General features: G+C 41.1%; 1 protein-coding gene across 3 annotated transcripts in view; it reads right to left on the bottom strand.

Moving 5' to 3' along the window:
- LOC124717223 (nuclear RNA export factor 1-like) overlaps positions 1-23,495 on the bottom strand; it is a 218,397-nt gene that overhangs the window by 179,413 nt on the left and 15,489 nt on the right. For 2 of the 3 annotated variants that reach the window (XM_047244011.1, XM_047244014.1), the window contains exons 3-4: positions 18,516-18,665; positions 13,964-14,232 (exon numbers count right to left, since the gene is read on the bottom strand). In XM_047244011.1, coding sequence (XP_047099967.1) covers positions 13,964-14,232; positions 18,516-18,665 — 419 coding nt within the window. The remainder of the gene's footprint in view (positions 1-13,963; positions 14,233-18,515; positions 18,666-23,495) is intronic. The other variant, XM_047244013.1, reaches the window with a different exon arrangement.

The raw sequence follows: 23,495 nt of genomic DNA, 5'->3' as shown, positions 1-23,495 counted from the left end.
ACCTTCTTCTATGTGACATTAGTCTGGTGGAGGTACTGGTATTGGAACTTGTGAAACCGCAAATTATCGACACCACAGTGGCTCCCATCAGGCCACGAGAGAGCTGCCGTTTACGTGGCGAGAAACCCGAGTTCGAGCCGTATTCAACAGATTGCAATATATCAGAGACAGAAGACGAGGACAACATCACGATGACAGCAACTGTGTGCCACCACAAGAGACAGCCTTCTGGGTTCTCTGGTGACAATGGCAAAGATCCAAACAAGTGGCTGAAGGTATATGAGCGTGTAGCCAAATTTAACAAATGGGATGACACCGTGTGTTTGGCTAACGTATTTTTCTACTTGCAAGGCACTGCCAAGCAATGATATGAGAACAATGAGGAAAAGTTCACAACCTGGGAAGTATTCCAGGTGCAAGGCTGAAGATAAATTAAAGTGCAGGGCACAGTGTCCAGAGCTGTGTAAAATAGTGGATCCTCGAATGAAGGATGAAGATTGTCATATTGATGTCTGTGATGGAGGAAGAAACTGATTTCACAAGTGTTCTTCTCCAGATAGTGAGAGAGGAAGTTCAGAAGGCACAGCGAGCAAAAAACAGAGACGCTTCAAGAGGTCATAAGGGAGGAAGTGGAACAGACATAGAACCCAATCTCTCGTCCTTCATTTCCCTTTAAAATGGTAAAAAGTCAAGACTCAAGTGAAGTTACGTTCCTACAATGCTGCATGAGGAACCTGCTTGGGCACCAAAGAAGATTGACGTCTGGAGGACCCAGGATAACCAACCAGTATGTTTCCACTGTGGACAAATGGAACATGTGACGCGCTATTGTCGAGAAAGGCGGCGGATATTTGACAACGCCCGTGCCAGAAGACAGCATACCGATCTTAGTCGACGCCAACTCCGGGACGACGAAGATGAGCAAGAAGATGTGGGTGCAGGATGACGTAGGTCACCATCGCCGCAAGCTAGCTGCTGGAGATGACACTTCCCAACACGCCGATCAAAGTCTCCATCACTGCTTAGAAGCTCCGGACTATCACCTAGCTGCCGCAAGCTGGAAAACTAAAGGGTGCGACCTTCCTTGGAGGTGATGCCGCTGAAGAGAAAAATCCTCCGCCGTCGATCACTACAAAAATGATAGGAAACTACATCGATATCCTCATGGATGGCCGACCAGCCCAAGCTCTTGTGGACTCCAGAGCATCATATTCAGTCATTTCGGAGAAGTACTGTCGCCAGTTGCAAAAATTTGTTCAAATGTGTGTGAAATCTTATGGGACTTAACTCCTAAGGTCATTAGTCCCTAAGCTTACACACTACTTAACCTAAATTATCCTAAGGACAAACACACACACCCATGCCTGAGGGAGGACTCAAACCTCCGCCAGGGCCAGCCGCAAAGTCCATTACTGCAGAGCCTTAGACAGATCGGCTAATCCCGTGCGGCTGCCAGTTGCAGAAAACCATATTCATCGACAACAAAACATCTCTGCTGGAGGTGGCTAATGGGAAATATGTAAAACCTACAGGAAGATGTACCATTTGTGTGGATATAAGTGGCCATACACAGCCCTTAGAACTCATCGTCTTACAAGAGTGTAGTCATGACGTCATTCTCGGATGGGACTTTTTGAAGGCTTCTCAAGCAATTATAGATTGTGGTTGCTCGAAGATTATGCTAGATGAGATGAGATACTGTGGACAGGAAGATGCGTATCAGGGTATGTGGAGACTATGTGTACTGGATGAAGTGATCATTCCTGCAGTCAGCGCTATAAAGGTAGCTGTCATGTGTCATGCCATACATCAACCCATGGCTCTTGTAGTGGAATGTAAGAGAAGCATACCACTGGAGATTAGCTTGGTCATCCCAGCCTCCACCATCTCGTTTACTAACAGATTTGGTGAATTGTGGATAGTTAACTGTCACCGAGAACTGCAGATCCTTCAAACACATGTGCATAGCAAACGCTGAGCCGTTAACTGCAGAACAACTGAGCGTCATAGAAACCTCCCATGCCCAGTCTGTGGGCTAAATTAGTGCTACCATTACAAGACAAGATCTTCTAGCACGACTATCACCAGATCTCACTAAGGAACAACAGAAGAAGCTACTTACCATTCTTCAAGAGTTCTCTGAATGCTTCAATCAACAGTGAAGAGCAAATTAGACAAATCGACAGTGAAGCAATGGATTAGCACTGGAGACTATCAACCAATAAGCCAGAGAGCACACCGTGTGTCAGCAACGGAACGTTGCATAATCCGCAATGAGGTAGAGAAAATGATGAAGAATGATGTCATTCAGCCTTCGCAGAGCCCATGGTCGTCACCAGTGGATCTCGTCAGGAAGAAGGATGGTAGTTGGCCCTTTTGTGTTGATTACAGGAAGCTTAATAAGGTAACTAAAAAGGACATTTACCCTCTTCCACAAATTGACGATTCACTAGATTGTCTGAAGGGGGCTAAGTTTTTCTCAACCATGGACATGTATTCGGAATACTGGCAAATCAAAGTAGATGAGGCTGATTGTGAGAAAACAGCATTCATAACCCCTGAAAGCCTGTATGAGTTTAAGGTAAGGCCATCTGGTTTGTGTAATGCACCAGCAACTTCTGAGCGAATGATGGAAAATCTTCTAAGGCACCTGAAGTGAACGATGTGTCTTTGTTATATAGATGACATTATAGTGTTCTCAGAGACATTTGATGAACATGTAAAAAGACTGAGGGCCGTTCTTAAGTGCCTCCAACAGGCCAGACTGAAAAAGTGCCTCCAACAAGCCAGACTGAAACTTAATACAAGAAAGTGTCTCTTTGGAGCAAAAGAAATAAAAATACTTGGGCACCTTGTGTCAAACGAAGGTGTGTGACCAGACCCAGAAAAGGTGAGAGCTATAACGGAATTTCCTATTCCTAAAAGTATTAGAGATGCGAGAAGCTTCCGCAGATTGTGTTCTTATTACCGTTGTTTTATCAAAGACTTTTGTATCAAAGCCAGGCCATTCCAAGAGTTGTTAAAATCTGATGCTAAATTTATCTGGGGTTGTGCTCAACTAGATTCTTTCAATGTGTTGCGAAAAGCTCTGACAACTGACCCTGTACTTGGTCTGTATGATGAGAGAGCACCTACAGAACTACACACAGATGCCACTGGGTAAGGGATCGATGCTGTTCTGGTGCAGATTTTGGATGGAAAAGAGAAGGTTATAGCCTACAGAAACTACTCAACTACAGAAAGAGAATGTCTTGCCGTGATCTGGGCCATGTGCAAATTTCGACAGTATCTCTATGGAAGGCCATTCACAATTGTTACAGACCATCATTCAGTTTGTTGGTTAACTGGTCTTAAGGATCCAACAGGACGACTCGCCAGGTGGGCAATACGTCTTCAAGAGTATGACATTACCATAGTGTACAAAAGTGGAAGAAAACACCATGATGCCGACTGTCTCTCAAGAAACCTTGTGTAAGACTGACTGTCTCGCTGCACCCCAGGATCTCTCTGCTGAGCAGAAGAAGGATACCAAGATATCTCAAATTACGCTTGCCTTAATAAAATCAATCAGAGGATGTGAAAGTTCAATTTAAGGTAGTTAATGGATTACTTTGCAAGAAAAACTTTGATCCATTTGGAAAGAGGTGGCTACTAGTGGTTCCTAAACACATGCGCTTAGATGTTCTACAGAAATTCCATGACACACCTGAGACATTTAGGATTTACTAAGACATACGATAGACTCGCAAGAGATTTTTCTGGCCATGTTTATTTGGGAGTGTCCGTCACTATGTGTCACACTGTCGAGAGTGCCAGAGGAGAAAGACAGTTCCTCAGAAACCACCTGGCCAACTCATACCAATTCCACCAGCCGAAATGCCTTTCCAGCATGTTGGGATTGACCTCCTCAGACGATTTCCAACGTCTACTAGTGGCAATAGATGGATTATGGAGTTTGCACTGATTAGCTGATGCGCTATGCCATTACAAAAGCCATGAAAACATCCGAAGCATCCGAGGTAGCCAAATTCATCGTAGAAGACATTATATTAAAACATGGTGCCCCAATGTGATTAATTATGGATCGAGGGAAAGTATTTCAATCGAATCTTGTGACAGAGATCAACTGTCAGTGCAACATTACTCATCACATGACAACTGCCTACCATCTGCAACTAACGGGCTTACTGAATGCCTTAATAAGACCTTGGCCGACATGCTATCAATGTTCGTCAATGTTGAGCAGAACAATGTTGCTAAGTTCCGTGATGTTTGCCTACAACACCGCCAAACGAAACACCACAGGATTTACACCATTTTTCCTGGTGCATGGGTGTGAGGCGACAATGACGATGGACACTGTGTTTCCATTACATCCTGATGACGTGGACGCCGACTACATTGGCCAGGTGTTAACCAGAGCTGAGGAAGCTAGGCAGTTAGCTCAACTCCGCACGCTGCAGGCTCAAGAAAACGATCGCCGAAGGTATGACACGAGCCACAGCCCTGTTGTCTACCAGCCTGTTGACCTCGTCTGGATCTTCACTCCTGTTCGGAAGGGTGGTCTCTCTGAGAAGCTCCTCAGGCGCTATTTTGGACCTTATAAGGCTGTAAGACAGTTGTCTGACGTTACATATGAAGTTGAAGATTTCGACCCCGACGCAAGACGACGAAAGATCACAGATACGGTCCACGTCCTTCGAATGAAACCCTATAAGGATCCTGCAACCCAGGGTAAATTCGAAGCTCTAGCGACAGGCAACAAGCGGAAAGGTAACGAAGAACATAGTGGCAAGGGAAGTTCTAAGAAGATCACCGCCAGGGCGAACATCTGTCATTGGGAGTCGGAGTACGCAGGAATGATGACTCGTTCCCAGACTAGGAGGACATAACACCGAGACGCTGTTCTTCTAAGGAGGGAGCAATGTCACAGAAGAAGACGAGTAGTGCAGTCACTGTAGTGTAGTGGTTATGATACTAGATTGTTGCATGGAGGGTAGTGAGATCAAAACTCACCTGAACTGAAACATTTTCATTTCTATCCTTGGTTCGAGTACATTCTAGAAGAATCCACAAATGGCAGGAAGTTCTGGCCGGAGGCAGTTCGCTCCAAGCTGTTGCATGTGCAAGTACTGAATAAACCCTCGTTAAGTGAAGTTAGTGTTCGTCATACATCTACTTACACCTTCTTCTACGTGACAGTATTTTCAGTGTTATATTGAAATTGTTAGTCCACGATGGCTTCCATTCCTCACACACGTAGGCCCTTCAGGCCGAGCTACTACCTGGAAAAACCCCACGGCTGCTCAGTGGCTGATCGTTTTCTTCCTCATGTCTGCCACACCGTCACCTCAACAGACACCAATTTCCTAGCCTGACAGTATGTAGCAATTGCCAGCTCTTGAAGCTTGCGATGTCATCATGCAAAATAAATTGGTCGGGCCACTGATAATGTCGTAATTAGAGCCATCTTATACACAGAATGTCCCATTTACTTTGGCCACATCAAATATCTTTTTATCCAGAAGCAGAATAATGTATCAAGCAAAAGTTGTTTAGCTATTTTAACAGGGAGATAGTATCCAGCATGATTACCTTTCTTCTAACATTGGTGACTACAAAGATACGAACAGGTATACAGTATTTTTAATTTACATGCTAGTCCGCAGCTCATGGTCGTGCGGTAGCGTTCTTGCTTCCCGCGCCCGGGTTCAATTCCCGGCGGGGTCAAGGATTTTCTCTGTCTCGTGATGACTGGGTGTTGTGTGATGTCCTTAGGTTAGTTAGGTTTAAGTAGTTCTAAGTTCTAGGGGACTGATGACCATAGATGTTAAGTCCCATAGTGCTCAGAGCCATTTGAACCAAATTACATGCTATGTTTTTTATTTGGTATTCCACTTCCTCTATCCAAGACCTGTTCAAAACCATACCACAATAAACATGAAGTTACCAAAAAGTAACACAAAATGGACTTTGACTCTCCTGAACTAGCAAACAGTGCATGCATACTAGTGTCCCACAAACAATCAAAATAAAGTATGTATTTTTAATATTTCTCTTAGGTAATACAGGGTGTCCCAAAAAGAATGACCTGATTTTAAATAGAATTATTTATTAGGAAGAAGGGCTTAACACCCACAAATTGAAACTAAACTACTCAGAAAAGACAGAAGTTTATAAAAATCCATCATAAATGTTCAATATGTCCTCCATTGGCTGCACGGATGACATCTAGCCGATAAACAAATTCATCCCTAACTGAGCGTAAGGTGTCTTCTGTCACTGAAGCTACAGCAGCTGACATTCTGGTTTTTCGTTAATCAATGTCATGAGGTAAGGGAGGAACAAACACATTGTTTAACATATCCCTACAGGAAGAAATCACATGGTGTTAAGGCAGAGGACCTACAGGGCCAAGAGTGTAAAGCCTGGTCTCGCAGTCCTGTACACCCTATCCAACATTGAGGCGTGTCGGCATTGAGGAAACTGTGTATGTTGTTGTGCCAGTGCGGTGGTGCTCCATCTTGCTGATAGATGAAATTATCAAGAGTCAAGTTGTGGGAATAACCAGTTCCGTAGCATTGCAAGATATGATTGTCCTGTTACTGCTTCCTCCTCAAAATAGTAGGGACCGTAAACATTGCTTTGCGAAACAGCACAAAAAACATTCACTTTTGGTGAAACAAGTTTGTGTTCAATTGTTTCATGAGGATTTTTGAGCCCCCCCATATACGCACATTATGACGGTGAACCTTCTACATGGTTACTCTGCAATTCACACTTAAGTGCCTGGCAGAGGGTTCATCGAACCATTCATACTACTTCTCTACCATTCCACTCTTGAATGGCGCGTGGAAAAAAGGAACACCTAAATCTTTCCGTTCAAGCTCTGATTTCTCTTATTTTATCATGATGATCATTTCTCCCTATGTAGGTGGATGTCAACAAAATATTTTAACATTCGGAAGAGAAAGTTGGTGATTGAAATTTCATAAATAGATCTCACCGCAAAGAAAACTGCCTTTGTTTCAGTGACTGCCACCCCAACTCTCATATCATACCAGTGACACTCTCACCCCTATCGCACGATAACACGAAACAAGCTGCCCTTCTTTGCACTTTTTTGATGACCTCCGTCAATCCTACCTGGTAAGGACCCCACACTGTGCAGTAATATTCCAGCAGAGGACACACAAGTGTAATGTGGGCTGTCTCTTTAGTGAGTTTGTCGCATCTTCTACGTGTTCTGCCATCAAAGTGCAGTCTTCGTTTCACCTTCCCCACAATATTATCTATGTGGTCTTTCCAATGTAAGTTGCTCGTAATTGTAATTCCTGGGTATTTAGTCGAATTGACAGCCCTTAGATTTGTGCGATTTATCATATACCCAAACTTTATCGGATTTCTTTTAGTACCCATGTGGATGACCTCGCACTTTTCTTTGTTTAGTGCCAATTGCCACTTTTCGCACCATACAGAAATTCTCTCCAGGTCATTTTGTAAGGTCATCTGCAAACAATCTAAGGGGGCTGCTCAGATTATCACCTAGATCATTTATGTAAATCAGGAACAGCAGAGGGCCTATGACACTACCTTGCGGAATGCCAGATATCACTTCTGTTGTACTCGATGATTTACTGTCTATCACTATGAATTGTGATCTCTCTGAGAGGAAATCATGAATCCAGTCACATAACTGAGACGATACTACATATGCACGCAATTTGATTAATAGACACTTGTGAGGAACGGTATCAAAAGCCTTCTGGAGATCTAGGAATATGCAATCGATCTGAGATCCCTTGTCAACAGCACTCATTACTTCATGGGAATAAAGAGCTAGCTGTGTTGCACAAAAACGATATTTTCTGAATCCATGTTAGTTATGTATCAATAAGTCATTTTCTTCAAGGTGATTCATAATGTTCGAGTACAGTATATGCTCCAAAATACTACTGCAAATTGAGGTCAGTGATATGGGCCTGTAACTCAATGGGTTACTCCTATTTCCTTTCTTGAATATTGGTGTGACCTGTGCTACTTTCCAGTCTTTAGGAACGAGGTCTTTCGTCAAGTGAGCTGTTGTATATGATTGCTAAGAAAGGCACTATTGTGTCTGCATACTCCGAAAGGAACCTGATTGGTATACCATCTGGACCAGAAGGCTTGCCTTTCTTAAGTGACTTGAGTTGTTTCGCAACACCTAAGATATCTACTTTTATGTCACTCATGCTAACAGCTGTTCTGGTTTCGAATTCTGGAATATTTACTTCATCTACTTTCATGAAGGAATTATGGAAAACTGTATTTAGTAACTCCGCTTTAGTGGCACCATCATCGGTAATATTTCCATCGTTATCGCACAGTGACGGTATTGACTGTTTTTTGCCACTGATGTACTTTACATACGACCAGAATCTCTTTGGTTTTCTACCATATTTTGAGATAATGTTTCATTGTGGAAACTATCAAATGCATCTCTCATTGAGGTCCACATTAAATTTCGAGCTTCCGTGAAACTTAGCCAGTCTTGGGGATTTTGCGTTCTTCTGAATTTGGCATGCTTTTTGCGTTGTTTCTGCAACTGTGTTCTGACATGTTTTGTGTATCATGGTGGATCAGTCCCGTGTCTTATTAACTTATGCAGTATGACTCTATTTATCACTGATATGGAAAGTTACCTCATCACTGAATATCAACTGCGACATAAAAGTGTCATCTTCCATGTCCTCTAGAATAGCACTGCTCAAGTCCACTCGCTTCACTCTGTCAGTATCTCAAAGAGCCTGCACTAGTTGTAATCAGTATGGTTTGAGGGCTAAACGACACCGTAACACACGCCACAATGTCATGCACGGTAAAGCAAGTTCTCCGCTAGCAGGACGCGTAGACTTGCAGGGACTCCGCTCAATTGCTTGTCGGATTTGTTCCACTGTTTGTTCAGGAATACGTAACTGGCCAGGACTTTTCCCTTTAAGGCACCCTGTTTCTTCAAACTGTCCCTGTTTCTTTAAACTGTTTAGACCACCGTCGAATGTTCTTTGGTGATGGTGGTTTAGCATGAAATCGAATATCAAATTCCTGCTGAACTGCGATCACTGATTGAGTACGACTAAATTCAATAATACAATACGCCTTCTGTTGTGCAGATGCCAAATTGCGCGAGACTGGCTGCACGTTCCAGGTCAGCGCTCGTAGAGACATCTAGCGGATTTTTTCTGAAACTCTAGACCATGCTGATTACATCTAGTGCTGTTTCAGTTACCTAGTGACATTTGTCTCAATATTATTACAAGTTAAAATCGGGTCATTCTTTTTGGGACACCCTGTATAACAGTATGATTTTTTATGTCCTTTGCCTACGTGGATGGACACTTGGACAGTATTGGACTAATTACTTCTTGCAAAGTTTCTCTCAATTTCTTGATGGGATACTACAACTCATTTACTAACAAACATTTAGTCACATAATCAACAGAGGCTTCTGACAATCACTGAAAACAGAACATCTAGATTTACCTTTGCTTTTATTCACAATGTCAATGGAACTGAGTGCCATAACATAGTCACATCATATTGCTTTCACAGATCAGTGGATAACTGTGCTGCTTTACTCAATAGCTTTTAGTACTACAATAATGAGAGCTGATCAGCTCAATCTTACATCTAACTTCAAGCTATGCTAACCAGAAAAAGATACGTACTCTCTTTCTTCCAATTTAAAAATGAGCTTACATTGATGACAAAAGTAAAGATGACTGGTGTAAAACAATCATCAATAAGAGAGGATATTCTGGATTAACCCATATGAAAGACTGATCATATTTTTCTCAGCAGGAATTCTGTAAAAACATTTATTTCAAATCTACTGTCTGGGCAACTGACATTACAGTAGCCGGGGTAATGTGATGCTTCCATTTGCTGGAACTGACAATAAACAAATGGAAACACAAGGAAAATATGCTCCCTTAATAATATTCAGTTGAAGGTTTGTGCAATCACAATGTACACTGATGGAATGAAGACAGAAGTGCTACTCATCTATGGAGAATGTAAGTTAGTGGACCACTTATTGCAATAATGTTTCTCTTATTTACAATAGAGGCACATGTAGTACACTATCGCAGTAGACAATATTTTGTGTGCAGTAAAAGACGTCTTTGATTAAAAACTACTTCATCATTACTTTTCAAACAATGGAAAATCCAGGATGGAATAATGACAATATTATGAGAGTGATTGATTGCTGAGTCACAGAGAGCAATCTATCCTTTTCATAATATAATCATTACTTTTCTTTTATTTTGGTTGAATATAGACATAACGCTACTCTGACAGAGCAACTGTACACAGAGAGCAATATTCTGATAACAACCCACCTTCCTGATGAATGTTTTCTCATGTCGTCATATCACTTCCATAAATGAGAAGTTTCAACCCAAGTAACACACTCATTGTACTCCCACAAACCTTAAATTGAACAGATGTCAGAGAGTGAAAATGTGATTTTCCCTCATGTTTCCATTTGTTTACTGTCCATTCCAAGTCAATGAGTTACATTACCCCAGTTATCTGTTGTGGGTACTAGGACAGGAGAGTGAAAGTAAATTTTGTGGTACATTTTTAAAAAATGTCATGTTGATGTGAACAGTACAGTGTTATACATTTTTTGAACAGGTCTTGAGGAGAGCATGTGGATTACCAAATAAAAACTTTATGGTGCTATTTAAGAAGATATACTGCTATTCATAACTTCATGATGAACAAAACTACAAGAAATAGCTCCAGAAGGCTGCCAACTGCGAGCCAGGAGTTCCTGACCAATAGACCATTTCTTTGGCAGAAATCCAAGTTTGTCACCTTCCTAATTTTGACTGCCACAACCCTATGGTTCAAGCACAATGTCATACCCTCGTCTTTCTCTTTCCACATGTATGTTTAAATGCTCCATAACTGTAGCATGCTTACTTCCCATCTTTTTCTGTAGTCCACCTTCAAATTCTTATTCTGCTGCAGAAGGCTAACCTACCTTTATCTGCTTCATCCTGTCACCTGTTCCCTCCACTTCCTCTGTTAACCCATTACTCACTACTGCACCCATTCCATTTCTCCTTCTACCATCATTTCCACTCCGTTGTAATCAACAGTCTTATCTAAATTCTCTGCCTCCTACTCCTTTCTACGTTGTTTGTGCACACCTCAACAAAACTAGCTTCCTTCCTTTTTTGCAACTTTTGCTGGTAATATTCATATAATTATCTAATTATGTGACACTGGTGATCAGCACACAAATTTTGATATTGTGCAATAGCCAATGGCTGTGTGTTTTAAATCCAAAATTAAATGTTACCACTAGCATATAATTAGATAATTATGTGAATATTATCAGCAACGGTATCTGATACATGCTAAGAAATCAGTACATTGGTTGTCCCAATTATCTTCATCACTCTAAATAAGTTTTTGTTGAGGAAAAAAAGTGCGTCTAGGATATGAAAGGGACAGAAAATCAGGATAGGTATATATGAGTATGGAACCTGAATGAAGAAGAGAACACACTATAATACCTCAGCATAGAGAAAGAAAATCTTCAAACAGATGAAACAAAAATGTGGAAGAGAAATGGGATACATTTAAGAGGACTTTAATAAGACCAGAAGTAGTATGTGAGAGGACCAGAAGATGGAAGGCACACCACAGTGGAATAAGACACAAAAAATATAGTGCAGAAGAAGAACAGAATCTTAAGGCTGTGCTTCCAAAATATGACAGTAGAAACAAGACATGAGTACCAGACAAGGAAGAAAGAGGCAAAAAGAGTGGTGGCAGAGGAGAGAAGAAGATAGATGGAAGAGTCTATTAAAATGGAGGAGGAGGGTGCTGAAGATTCAGGAAAGTTTCTCTAGGAGGCAGAATAGTATGACAGATTGTGTGTAAAATGTTAATAGAAGTGTCCTTGTGGAGGGAGTATTTAAAAAATCTCAAACCCTAATGGAGAGCTGGACGAAAAGGTATTAAAAGCAGAAGAGGATTTAATGCAGTGAGACGGGGAAGATGCGCTGAGGAAGTGAAAGGAAGCAAGGCATCCGGTTTGGATGTGGTTTACTGTTAAAATCCTGAGAGTGTATGTTCCTAGGAGACACAACTGACAAATCACTTCCTCATATGCACAACTCACAAAAAAAACTACGAAGCTAAATCAGAGGCACTCGAGCTCTCACACGGGCTTACCAATAATCGCTTTTCCTGCAAACCGTACCCATCACCAGAAATAGCACACCTCACTAGCCCAAAAAGTAATAAGAAGCAACAAAGAAACAAATGTGTCAATGGCTACTGTGAGAGGGTGTATACATGGACAAGAAAAAAAAGTTCCCAGGTTTTCCCCAGATAAAAATATACTTTTTCCCGGGTGAAAATACATTTTTCCCGTGTTAAGTGGCAATATACATTCCCACAGAGCAGCAGAACTTATCAAGGCTTTAATCGGTAAAGGTTTTATATACCAGTGCAAAACTTCCAGGCCCGTTTAGAAAATGAAACCCAGCAAAAGAACAACATGTCATGGAAAGATCTTTGATACGTAGCAACATGAACGCTGCATATTTCTCTGCTGCGAAATTATACATATGAATTCCGCCAAATACAGCACGGTAGCTTCTGATGCACTGAAATTGAGCCTGCACTGTGTGGTGTACTTTTGTCAGTCGAACATAGCTCATGTTACATGATTTCACCAGCCAATGACAACTATTCTGAACATGTGAAATGTGATGTTATCAGCCAATAACAAAATCACTGTTAAGTAATGCAAACACACAAATTGGAAAAGTTAATGGTTTAAATTCATATACATAAGGTATAGCTACAAGAAAATTTAAGTTTTCACACCAAATACTGGCTGTCAAAAATTTTTTGCTGTTTTTTTTTCCGAGGGGGTGGCTACTCAGGATCCTGAGAGCACAGCTTAAATTGCAACAGCGGAATATTTCTGATAAGCACAATTATAAATTTTACTGTTGTGCATCAAATATTTTTTGGGGTATCTGTCTGACTGTATGTTCCAGCAGCACTTCGACTTTACCACAGAAAAGCCAATTACGTGTGAGATTGCTCAAGAAAACATCTCTCACTTGTTTTGATGGATAATTATAATTTTTGCCTCTCTTATTGCATAATTTGTAATCTATGAAAGAACTAAAATAATTATAAAAAAAACTAACATTGAAGCTTGGTCTTTTTAGTGTGTGTTACTCTTGATATATATCGAACACAAATGTACCTGTAAAATTTTAAGTAATGACATGAATGGCTGGTCTCCTGGGCCCAAAATTTTTCTAAGTGACTGGTCTCAAAGTGTATAAATTTCAAACGAGAGTCAAACTCTCAACAATTTAAGTAATTTATCGCATACTCTCACATGCAACATAATTCATTTTGCGTAAAAAGAAATTTACTTCGAAGTAATGCTTCTCACCGTCATTCGCAATATTTTCCCGCAGACTGTTAGAAATATAAACAGTAGTGATGTCATGCTACTCAAAAGCAGTTTTTTGTTACGAAGTATTGCACGGTCTTCATCCTAAAGCCTTTGACACACTTTGCTGTCAAGAGATGCTCATGTGTGCCCTCTTTTGTTGTTGTAAATGGTGAATTTTCTTTGAAACTTAAGTTTTATTTTGGTACTATTCTCTCATTTATGTTTTATTGCTGCAGTAGCAAGCTAATGTAATATTCTTTGTTGGAGTATCAGTTCTTACCAATCAAAAATACAAAAATTTTGCTGGCACCAAAAACAATGAAAAAATTGCAGAATTCTGAAAAATTCCCAAAATTCTAAAAAATTCCAGGGTTTTTGTTGGATGAAAAAATTTTTGCAATTTTCCCATATATTTCCCAATTGTTTCAGGGCATATGCACCCTGTGAAATACGGAAAAGTCTATTCACGAAGCGTTCACTTACCCTCCTTTGTGTGCACGTCCGACACTTGTGGTACTGCCTGGGCTGGCGCGGCACCTGTTGTCAGGGACTGGTAGTGGCTCTGTAGCACCAAGGGCGGCTGCGCCACGGGCGGCTGCGCCACAGGTTGCTGCACCATCGGTGGTGGTAGGTCCTGCTGCTGCTGCTGCACCACATGTTGTCCTGCTTGGACTGGGGCTGTGGTATCGTATAGCGGTGGCCCACTCTCCACAGTCGGCTCTGGGATGACTTGGACTTGGGTAAGCACCCGGCTATTACACACAGCACATAAGATATTAAATCAATGAGGCTTCGAATTATATCAAAACAAAATGTACAAGCAATTTGCTATAGGGGGAAAGGTAACGACTCGGTGTATATTTGGGGTACTGAGTGGGTGTCAGACAGGCGAGAGGGATTCAGAACATTACTGTTCTACACAAATATGCAATATAATCAGTTACATACGCAACAGTTCATTATCGTAGGGGATATTCCCAGATTGACTCAAGTATCCTATTTTTGGAAACAGAAACAATCAAACAGCCACACGTTTTCAGAAGTTGTAATTTTATTTACGTTACCAGTTTTGGCTTCTCATTAAAGCCACCTTCAGGTCCCTATACACTCACTGTACAGAGAATCGGATATGTTGATATGGGCATAACCAGAGTCATCAATACCTGGATTCCGTGAATTTTTTGTGGACTGTGTACTCCAAAGACATGACCTGACCTGACTTGACTTGCTGTCAAGTCTTAAAACCCGCCTATCTGTTACTCGGCATCACTCCACGAATAAATTCACAGAATCCTGTTATCGACAGCTCTGGTATGCATACATCAATGTATCTGATTTTCTGTACATGGAGTGGATAGGGGTCTGAAGATGATATTGATGTGATGCCAAAACTGGTTGTGTAAATAAAGTGACAACTTCTGAAAACATAAAGCCGTTTGGTGGTTTTTCTTTGGCAGATATCTGACTGGCTGCTGTCCCGTATCAGTACACACTCCCATGGGTTAAACAAACCAATAATCTTAGCAGTGAGTGGAACAGATGAATGCTGCATCAACCTTATAGTTCCACTGTTCTTTTAGCACTGTAAATAGCAATTATTCTTCATGTACCATAATTGCCCACAATACACATTGTTGGTTGGAATACCATACCAGACTAACACAGCAGAACTACTTTTATTAGGAACATAAAATAAGGGATTAGTAAAAATTGCAATATAGCACCAAGAGTGCACTTACGCCATCAATAGTCCTACAATGGAAATACAAGAAACAACTCAAAATGGATAATGTCACTAACAACACAAAATCATCATCAACGCAAAAACCAACATTCTAACAGAACCTTCACAAAAACAAAAGCTTCTGCATGAAGAAGAAGAGCGAAAGAGAGAGAGAGAGAGAGAGAGAGAGAGAGAGAGAATATGAAATTTAGCTAATTGTAAAATATAAGTTAAGACTTATCGACTAAGAAAATACAAAACAAAATTTATATTTTTATACTGATGACACTAGACTTACAGAGGTATGAATGTGTTTAGAGTCTAAATAAGAATTTTGAGAATTACTACTTTCCTCCGCTCCAAAAGAATGAATACAGCCATGTGTTATTATATACTTTCTGGCCTCTAAACTGTTTATAAAATCTTTGTACTTCATTGCTTCGACGAATTTATTGCTTTTCCTCTGAAACTGGGTGGCGACACTGCCTGACCAATTCAGTTGTTTGTGATGCGTTCTTTGCTGTGTTATTATTAACTTCTTACACATTTGTCTTTCATTAAAACGTGATCTAGGTATGTTACACAAGTAAAGCAAGTTTAATCAATTCAGAAAACATAGTATCAATATTTCATTTATATATTTACATTTTAGGGGCTGTTCTATTTCCATTTCCATTTTTGAGATTAAGGGCTGAGAAAGTGACATAGAAAACTTGCCTTTACAAATGTCCTATTACAAGAAAAATGCTGTTCTGAGAGAGACAGAATCAGGTGAAAGGTTACAAATATCTATAAGGCGTGAAAATCAGGTATTAAATAATGGGAAAAACTATCATCTTTCTCCACAAGGAGGATGTGGATGAAAGAGTACATTCAGCCCGAAAATTGTATGCAGACTCATCCAAATTGCCAAAGACAACAGGAGAGTCACCATTAATATTTAAAGAATTGTCTGTAAAACTATGAAGTATCCACTTGTGCCTCCACCGGATGCAGAAAACTCTTTACTTTTGGACAACTGAACTGGGCTGATCCTGCCAAAGCTGCGTCCCCTCCCACTTCCGACCCCCACAAACCTCCTCATAAAAAGTCTTTTGACACTTTTTATATAAAGATTTAGATAATCACACACTTTTGTAAGTCAATTTAACAAAAATGAAGCATTACTGAAAAATATTGCTTGAATGAACCAGACTGATAAAAATACTGTACACAACAAATTAAATGTATCATTCCAGTAAAATTGTAAACTGACTAGAAAAGTTTAAAGTAAAATAATATTTTATTGAATTCTTTATGGCATCTACTACACATTGGTTTTAGTATGATGTATAATAACAATAGATTTTAATTTGTTCCTGGGATGAAACATACCACTTCACTGAAGTGATGCGTTGCACAGTGTTCATAGTACCGATGAATAATGATCGCCAAATGAGTAATTACTTTTTATTAGGTGGTTTAGTTGCTGATTTGTAACACTAGATGCAAATTACTAATCATAATGGCAGACAGTTATTGTACTGGATGTTCCGAGACTGTATTTGCTGGATCAACATGTGTACATGTTCAAAGAGTGGCTTCTGTTATGCATTATAGTTTACTGGAAACAGATAATAAAAATTCCACTCCCCGAACAGGCCAAACTGCACAGGAGATGAAAGGAAGAAAGAAGATATCTAGAAGGGAGATGTACTCCTGATAACCAAGTAATTTCTGAATCCGTACACATTAGCATCAGAATCAGTACACGAAGCCCCTCAGACCGTCCAAATGCAGCAGGAAACATCTCAGTGCATAAATTACTAATACGAAATAAAAGAAAAAGCACTACAAAGTTAAGAATTGGGAAATATCCCTTTCCAGAAATTGTGATTTTATTATTTTATTTTGCATCTCCTCATTCAGAATGCAGCAAACTTACGGATTATGTTGTCGAGATCCAGTTTAGCAATCGTTTCACATTCTATCTACAGTAAACAGTTTCTATCATCTTCAATATTCTGAAACTGCAATGGCGAGATGTTGTAGCCTGTAAGGATCCTGTACCATAACATGTTGAGTTATTTGCTATTATTTCTAAGACTTGAAAGTCAAATTGGCGAACTGCTTAATCGCAGTGACTGTACGGCAGCTACCTCTGGTTTTGTCGAGGTAGAATTTGAAAGTAATTGCTACCAGATGATAATGTTTTAAAATAAAGTCTGACTGTTGTTGCCAGGTGCCAGTGCTAGGTGGCATACAGCAGTCTACAGTCAGTAAGCAGTACTATGTCACATGAGCTGCGCAGTCGGGTTGAGGACATGAGCAGGCCGGCACTGTTTTGTTGAAATTGCTAATCCATTAGTAATACAATTATTTGCACGGTGTTAATTCGTTTGAGAGTTCCAGTGAGAAAAATTGACAAGGTATAGAAACTCGCAGAATATTAATTAGGTGTGCATATTCAGAGGTGTTCGCCCTGAATCGCACTTACGACAATAGATCATACTGTTCACATTCCACTAACAATAACTATCTTTCGTAATACTTGATATGATCCATTTCTTTCAATTAACAATCACTGTATTACATTTGTTTCTTAGTTAACGGAACTGAGAGTGGTGGCAGTATCACTGTAATAAAGCCAAGCCACCACCGTCCTGTTATAAGTCGCTAAAACTGTCATGTTTGGACAAACACCTCTAAAGCTATTCTTTGAAAAACCTTCCAAATATCCAAATGGAAAGCACTGCCAATGCTCTTATCAGCTTTTTCATCCAGACATAGAAAGCAGCTATTTTGTTTACCGGTTCTGCTGTATCGATGTCTCTACTATCTTTGCCACCAAAATCAGCTGCAAGTTTTTCAAAACAAGATACAGATATTGTGACTCATGACGAGAAATTAAATTCAGATGAAATGGTGTGATATCTATGAGACTTTCACTTATTATTCGACAAATTATACTTCCAAAATTTCTAGCTCAAACAACCTCCGCTCCAGTCCTCAGCTGGCAGAATTTGAAAGCCTTCAGGCAAACAGTATCTTTATTTTGGCACCTGCTCGCAGACCTCCGAGCCCCTACGATACTGTAGCAAAGTAGCGTCAAGAACTCTGTTGCCAAACACGAGAGAGACGAGCAGGCGGCAACTTTATTGCACATAACATGCATTAAGGCAGACATTTACTCGGTAGCAGTCATTTATTTATAATGCTACTCGGATGAAATGACACTGTGACTACAGTGTGCGTTTGCCACCACAGGCCGAGAGAAAGGCTTCTTCTCACAGGCAGACGAGTGGAATGTGAGAAGTAGGAGAATTCACATACCTTTGATACATTTCCTCCTTAAGTAGGTGTTCTTGCAACTTTCTTGCTTTTAGCTTCTGACGACTTTTACGTCCTCTTGACCTGCGCACACGTGAGGGACGTATCGTGCCTTTCTCTGGAAATGGTGCTGACTGTGGGTCTCCTGGCATGCTGCCAAGAATGAAGGACTAATTAATGCTTTCAGTGGCTAAGGAAAGGTGCAATTGGGCTGATAATGACAAAACTCTGTTTGGTAATGACTGGATCAGGATTAATAAAACCTATTTTGAACTTCCTAGCATTCTTAGATATCAGAAAAAAATATTTTTTTAACAAAAAAGAAAGAAAAGAAAAAGAAAGAGACATTTTTGTCAGGACACACATGAGCCATGACATCTCGTCTCAAGTTTTCCATAGCTGCTTGCGTATCTCTAGTTTGGTGTCACGCAGTGTGGTTACGTGGCACTCCGGAGCTGAAGGCGAGGGGGATTTGGCATTGGGCAGTGAGACGAGTGCATCAAACTTGGCTAGAAGACTTACAAGGAAGCGCACACCGATGGTAGCCCAGAGGGCTGTGGGGCCTCTCAGCATTACGGTCATGCCCTATTTTAGTCGCACGTTGGCCAGTAGGCAAAACTTGTTTTGTCCATTAACGTCATATTTACAGAGAACAAAGCCGATCTCCTGGAGTGAAGCAATTACTGATACGAACTCTGGATCCGAGCATTGTTATTGCTTCCTGCTGCATGTGTATAGGCAGCATGGTTGGGAGCTGGCTTGAGACTGTATTTTAAAAGACTGTCTTCACATACATCATCTCCGGCTATGTGCAATCTGACACAGTTAAGCTTGTGTGTGAGTGATTTGTTTTAAATTCATATACTTATTTGTACTGAAACTGATGGAAAACCTGATGTGTTCCACTATTGCTCATGTGGACTGTTAACTTTAAACAACAGTTCCGTCACTGGAAGGTGTTCTCCTGGGTGTACCTGATCTGTATTTACTTGTTATTTACTTGTAGGCTCACTGCTGGAACTGTGATAAACTGTAAGCTACTGAAGCTTAAAATTGCAAATTATATGTTTAAGATTTCTGAAATCTATTGTGCTGTTTACTTAGCAGAGTAATTGCATTTTCTTGTTTTTGTGAGCTCATTCATGATACTGAGGTTTCAAGATAGTGAATTCCAGGTATTTCAGGTGATTGTTTAAATGTGTCAGTCCCAAGCACAGTGGCTTAGTGCTATGTTTTGCTAATGAAAATTTAATATTTTTACTGTAGTCCTAATTTTGCCTACCCTCTTGTGCAGTTAGCACGAGTTTTTCTGTGTACTTCAACTAATAAGTTTTTGTATCCTCAGTCTGCCTCCTACCCCAATTGTATTCCCTCACTCGTGTACAGCTACCTTGTTTGTGTTAACTGTATGAGCTTTGGTCACTGAGAAGGTCATGCTACGCAGACTGCACACCTTCAATCGACAAGGGATGCCAATACATTGGGTGACACACCTTGTTGTGTGATCCTCCCAGGCAGTCCATATGTATATTGTACCTGTTGCAACCATTCCATGAAACTAAAGTCCAAAGTTGAGTTTTTCTTCTTTGTGGTTTGAAACTGGCCCTGGGCCTGTAATATTTCATGTAATAACTAAAACTTTAGTTTCCAGGTTCCATAAGTTATTTATTGTACTGTTTCATGTTCTTATATCTGGTCTGTTACTGTGTTGATTAACAGTTTTATGCACCTAGTCCTTCCTTGAAAATATGTTGTTCTGGCTCGTGTTTACCTAAGACAACACTGTTTGTCAAATGTTAATTATTCTAATAAATTTCATCCAGTTAAATTTTGTAAAGCATCCAGCCTTTTTATTTAGTTGTGCCTCAGGGGGGAGAATGTGTTGTAAGGATAACTCCCACCTGTGCAGTTCAGAAAAGCTGATGGTGGAGGGAAGAATCCAGATGGCTCAGGTAGTGAAGCAGCTATTGAAACAAAGTGTGTTGTCTTCAGCTGCATGTTGTGCCACACAGTGGTCTACTTTGCTCTCGGCCACAGTTTGGCGGTAGCCATTCATCTTGGCGGACAGCTGGTTGGTAGTCATACAAATACAAAAAGCTGTGCAATGATTGCAGCAAGGTGGTAAATGACGTGGCTGCTTTCACAGGTACCCCGGCACCCGATGGAGTAGGAAAAACCTGTGACAGGACTGAAATACGAAATGCTGGATAGGTGGATTGGGCAGGTTTTCCTAGTTCTTCCATAGGGATATGATCTTTGTGGCAAGGATTTGGGATTGGGAGTGGCACAGAGATGGAATAGGATGTTGTGGAGGTTGGGTGGGTCATGGAACACCACTTTAGAAGAGGTGGGAAGTTTCTTGGGTAGGATGTACCTCATTTCAGACCATAATGATGGGTAATCAAAGGTAATGTAGTCCAGTTGTTCTCGTCCAGTGTGGTATTGGGTGATGAAGGGGACACACTTTTGTGACTGGCTCTTGGGGTTGGTGGGAGGATTGGGGGTGTGAGGGGAAATGGTACGGGAGATAGGTTTGCAGACTAAGTCTGGGGGATAGTGCCTGTCTGTGAAGACCACGGTGAGAACTTCTGTGTACTGAAGAAGGGAGTTTTTATCACTGCAGATAAGCTGTCCCAGAGTGGCCAGGGTGTATGGGAGGGATTTCCTGGTGTGAAAGGGAAGACAGCTGTCAAAATGCAGGTCCTGTTGGTGGCTGGTGGTTTTAATGTGGACAGAGGTGCGGATGGAGCCACCAGAGAGGAGGAAGTCAACAGCTAGGAAGGTGGCACACTCAGTTGAGGAGAACTACATGAAGCAGATGGGAGAGAAGGCGTTGAGGCTGTGAAGCAATAAAGGTAGGGTTGTCTTGGCCCTGAGTCCAAATCATGAATGTATCATCAATGAACCTGAACTAGACTAGAGGATTGGTGATTCAGGAGGCTAGGAAGGTCTCCTCTAGATGGTCTCCTTGGCTCTTGGGGTTGGTGGGAGGATTGGGGGTGTGAGGGGAAACGGTACAGGAGATAGGTTTGCAGACTAGGTCTGGGGGATAGTGCCTGTCTGCGAAGGCCATGGTGAGAATTTCTGCATACTGAAGAAGGGAGTTTTTGCCACTGCAGATATGCTGTCCCAGAGTGGCCAGGCTGTATGGGAGGGATTTTCTGGTGGTATAGGAAGGTGACGTGTGAATGCCCATGGCTGTGCCACAGATTTGTTTATATACAGGGTCACAATTATTGAACTATATTAAATAAAATCATCATAACTTCCAATTAGTTTGCGTTATAATGTTCAAACTGCATGATTGGCCATGGGGCATAATACGAATTAGTATGCGCATGCTTGGTTTGGTTTGGCAATGAAGCCAACTTTCACTTGGACGAGTCAATCAATAAGAAAATTGGCAGATTTTGGGGGACTGAGAATCCGCATTTCGTGATTGAGAAGTCTCTTCACCCTCAATGGGTGATTGTGTGGTGTGCAGTGTCCAGTCACGGAAGAATCGGTGTGACATTCTTTGATGGCACGGTGACTAATGAATGGCACGTGAAGGTTTTGGAAAATGATTTCATCCCTGTTATCCAATGTGACCCTGATTTTGACAAGATGTGTTTCAGGCAAGATGGACACTTGACCCCATCGAAGCAGGAGAGTGTTTGACATCCTGGAAGAGCACTTTGGGGACTGCATTCTGGCTCTGGGGTACCCAGTGGCCACTGGCATGGGCCTCAATTGGCCATCATATTCTCCAGATCAGAACACATGCAACTCCTTTTTGTGGAGCTATATTGAAGACAAGATGTGCAGCAATAACTCTAAAAACATTGCTGAGCCGAAAACAGCCATTCAGGTCATCGACAGCATCAATGTTCTGACACATCAGAGGGTCATGCAGAATTTCACTGTTTGTCAGTACCACATCGTCGCTAATGATTGTAGGCATACCGAGCATGTCATAACCTAAATCTAAATAACTGTAGTGACGTTTAATATTGAATCAAGTATGTGCATGCCGTAATTTGTAACTAATTTACAATTTTTTCATCTAGTTCAACAATTGTCACCCTGTACCTTCCATTCAAATAAGAAGTAGTTGTGGATTAAGATCAAGTTAGTAAGGAGTATGAAGAATGAGGTAGTGGATTTGGAGTCTGAAGGACATTGGAAAAGGTAGTGTTTAACAGCAATAAGACCATGGACATGAGGGATGTTGGTGTATAAGGAGGTGGCGTCAACAGCGACGAGTAGGAATCCAGGAGGTAAAGGTTGGTAGGTTGGTAGGTTGGTTGGTTGGTTGGTTGGTTTGTTTTGGGGAGTAAAGGGACTAAACTGCAGGGTTATCAGTCCCTTTTCCCAAGGTCACACAGGTCTTGGATGAAACCATTCCCCAAATGAATCCTATCACTTCAAATCGTGGAAATGAACAAAATGCATAAAAAGAACTGTATAACCACACAGAAGGAGAAAATGAAAGAAGCAAGTTAAAAGTGAGCCAGCCACTCTGCAACACACTAAAATCTCTGACCTAAAAGCACAAGCCAAGAGAAACATAGATGGTAAAAATATGAAAACAAAGTCAGACAGACAGCACCACGGAGAGGGAGGAAGAGTTAAAACTGAAGTAGGGTGAAGGTCTGGGAGAGAAGGCTACACACCCACCCTTAGATTGAGTGATAAAAACACCCCTCTTGAATAAAAGGTAAAAGTAGATCAGCCATTGACGTATTATCACCTAATAACATAGGTAAGGAGTCAGGAAGGTTAAAAGACAGCCTCAAGGTGGCTAGATTAGGACAGGCCAAAAAAATATGGACTACTGTCAATCAAGAGCCGCAGCAACACTGGGGTAGGTCATCACGATGGAGGAGGTGACCGTGATTCAGCCAAGTATGGACGATGCAGAGCCGGCAAAGGACAACAGAGTCACTGTGAGTGGCTCACATGGATGAACTCCACATATTGGTTGTCTCCTTGATAAAATGT

The sequence above is a fragment of the Schistocerca piceifrons genome, chromosome 9 (genome assembly GCF_021461385.2).
Source record: "Schistocerca piceifrons isolate TAMUIC-IGC-003096 chromosome 9, iqSchPice1.1, whole genome shotgun sequence".
NCBI classification, from domain to species: Eukaryota; Metazoa; Arthropoda; class Insecta; order Orthoptera; family Acrididae; genus Schistocerca; species Schistocerca piceifrons.
This window is presented reverse-complemented; position numbering and strand designations above follow the sequence as displayed.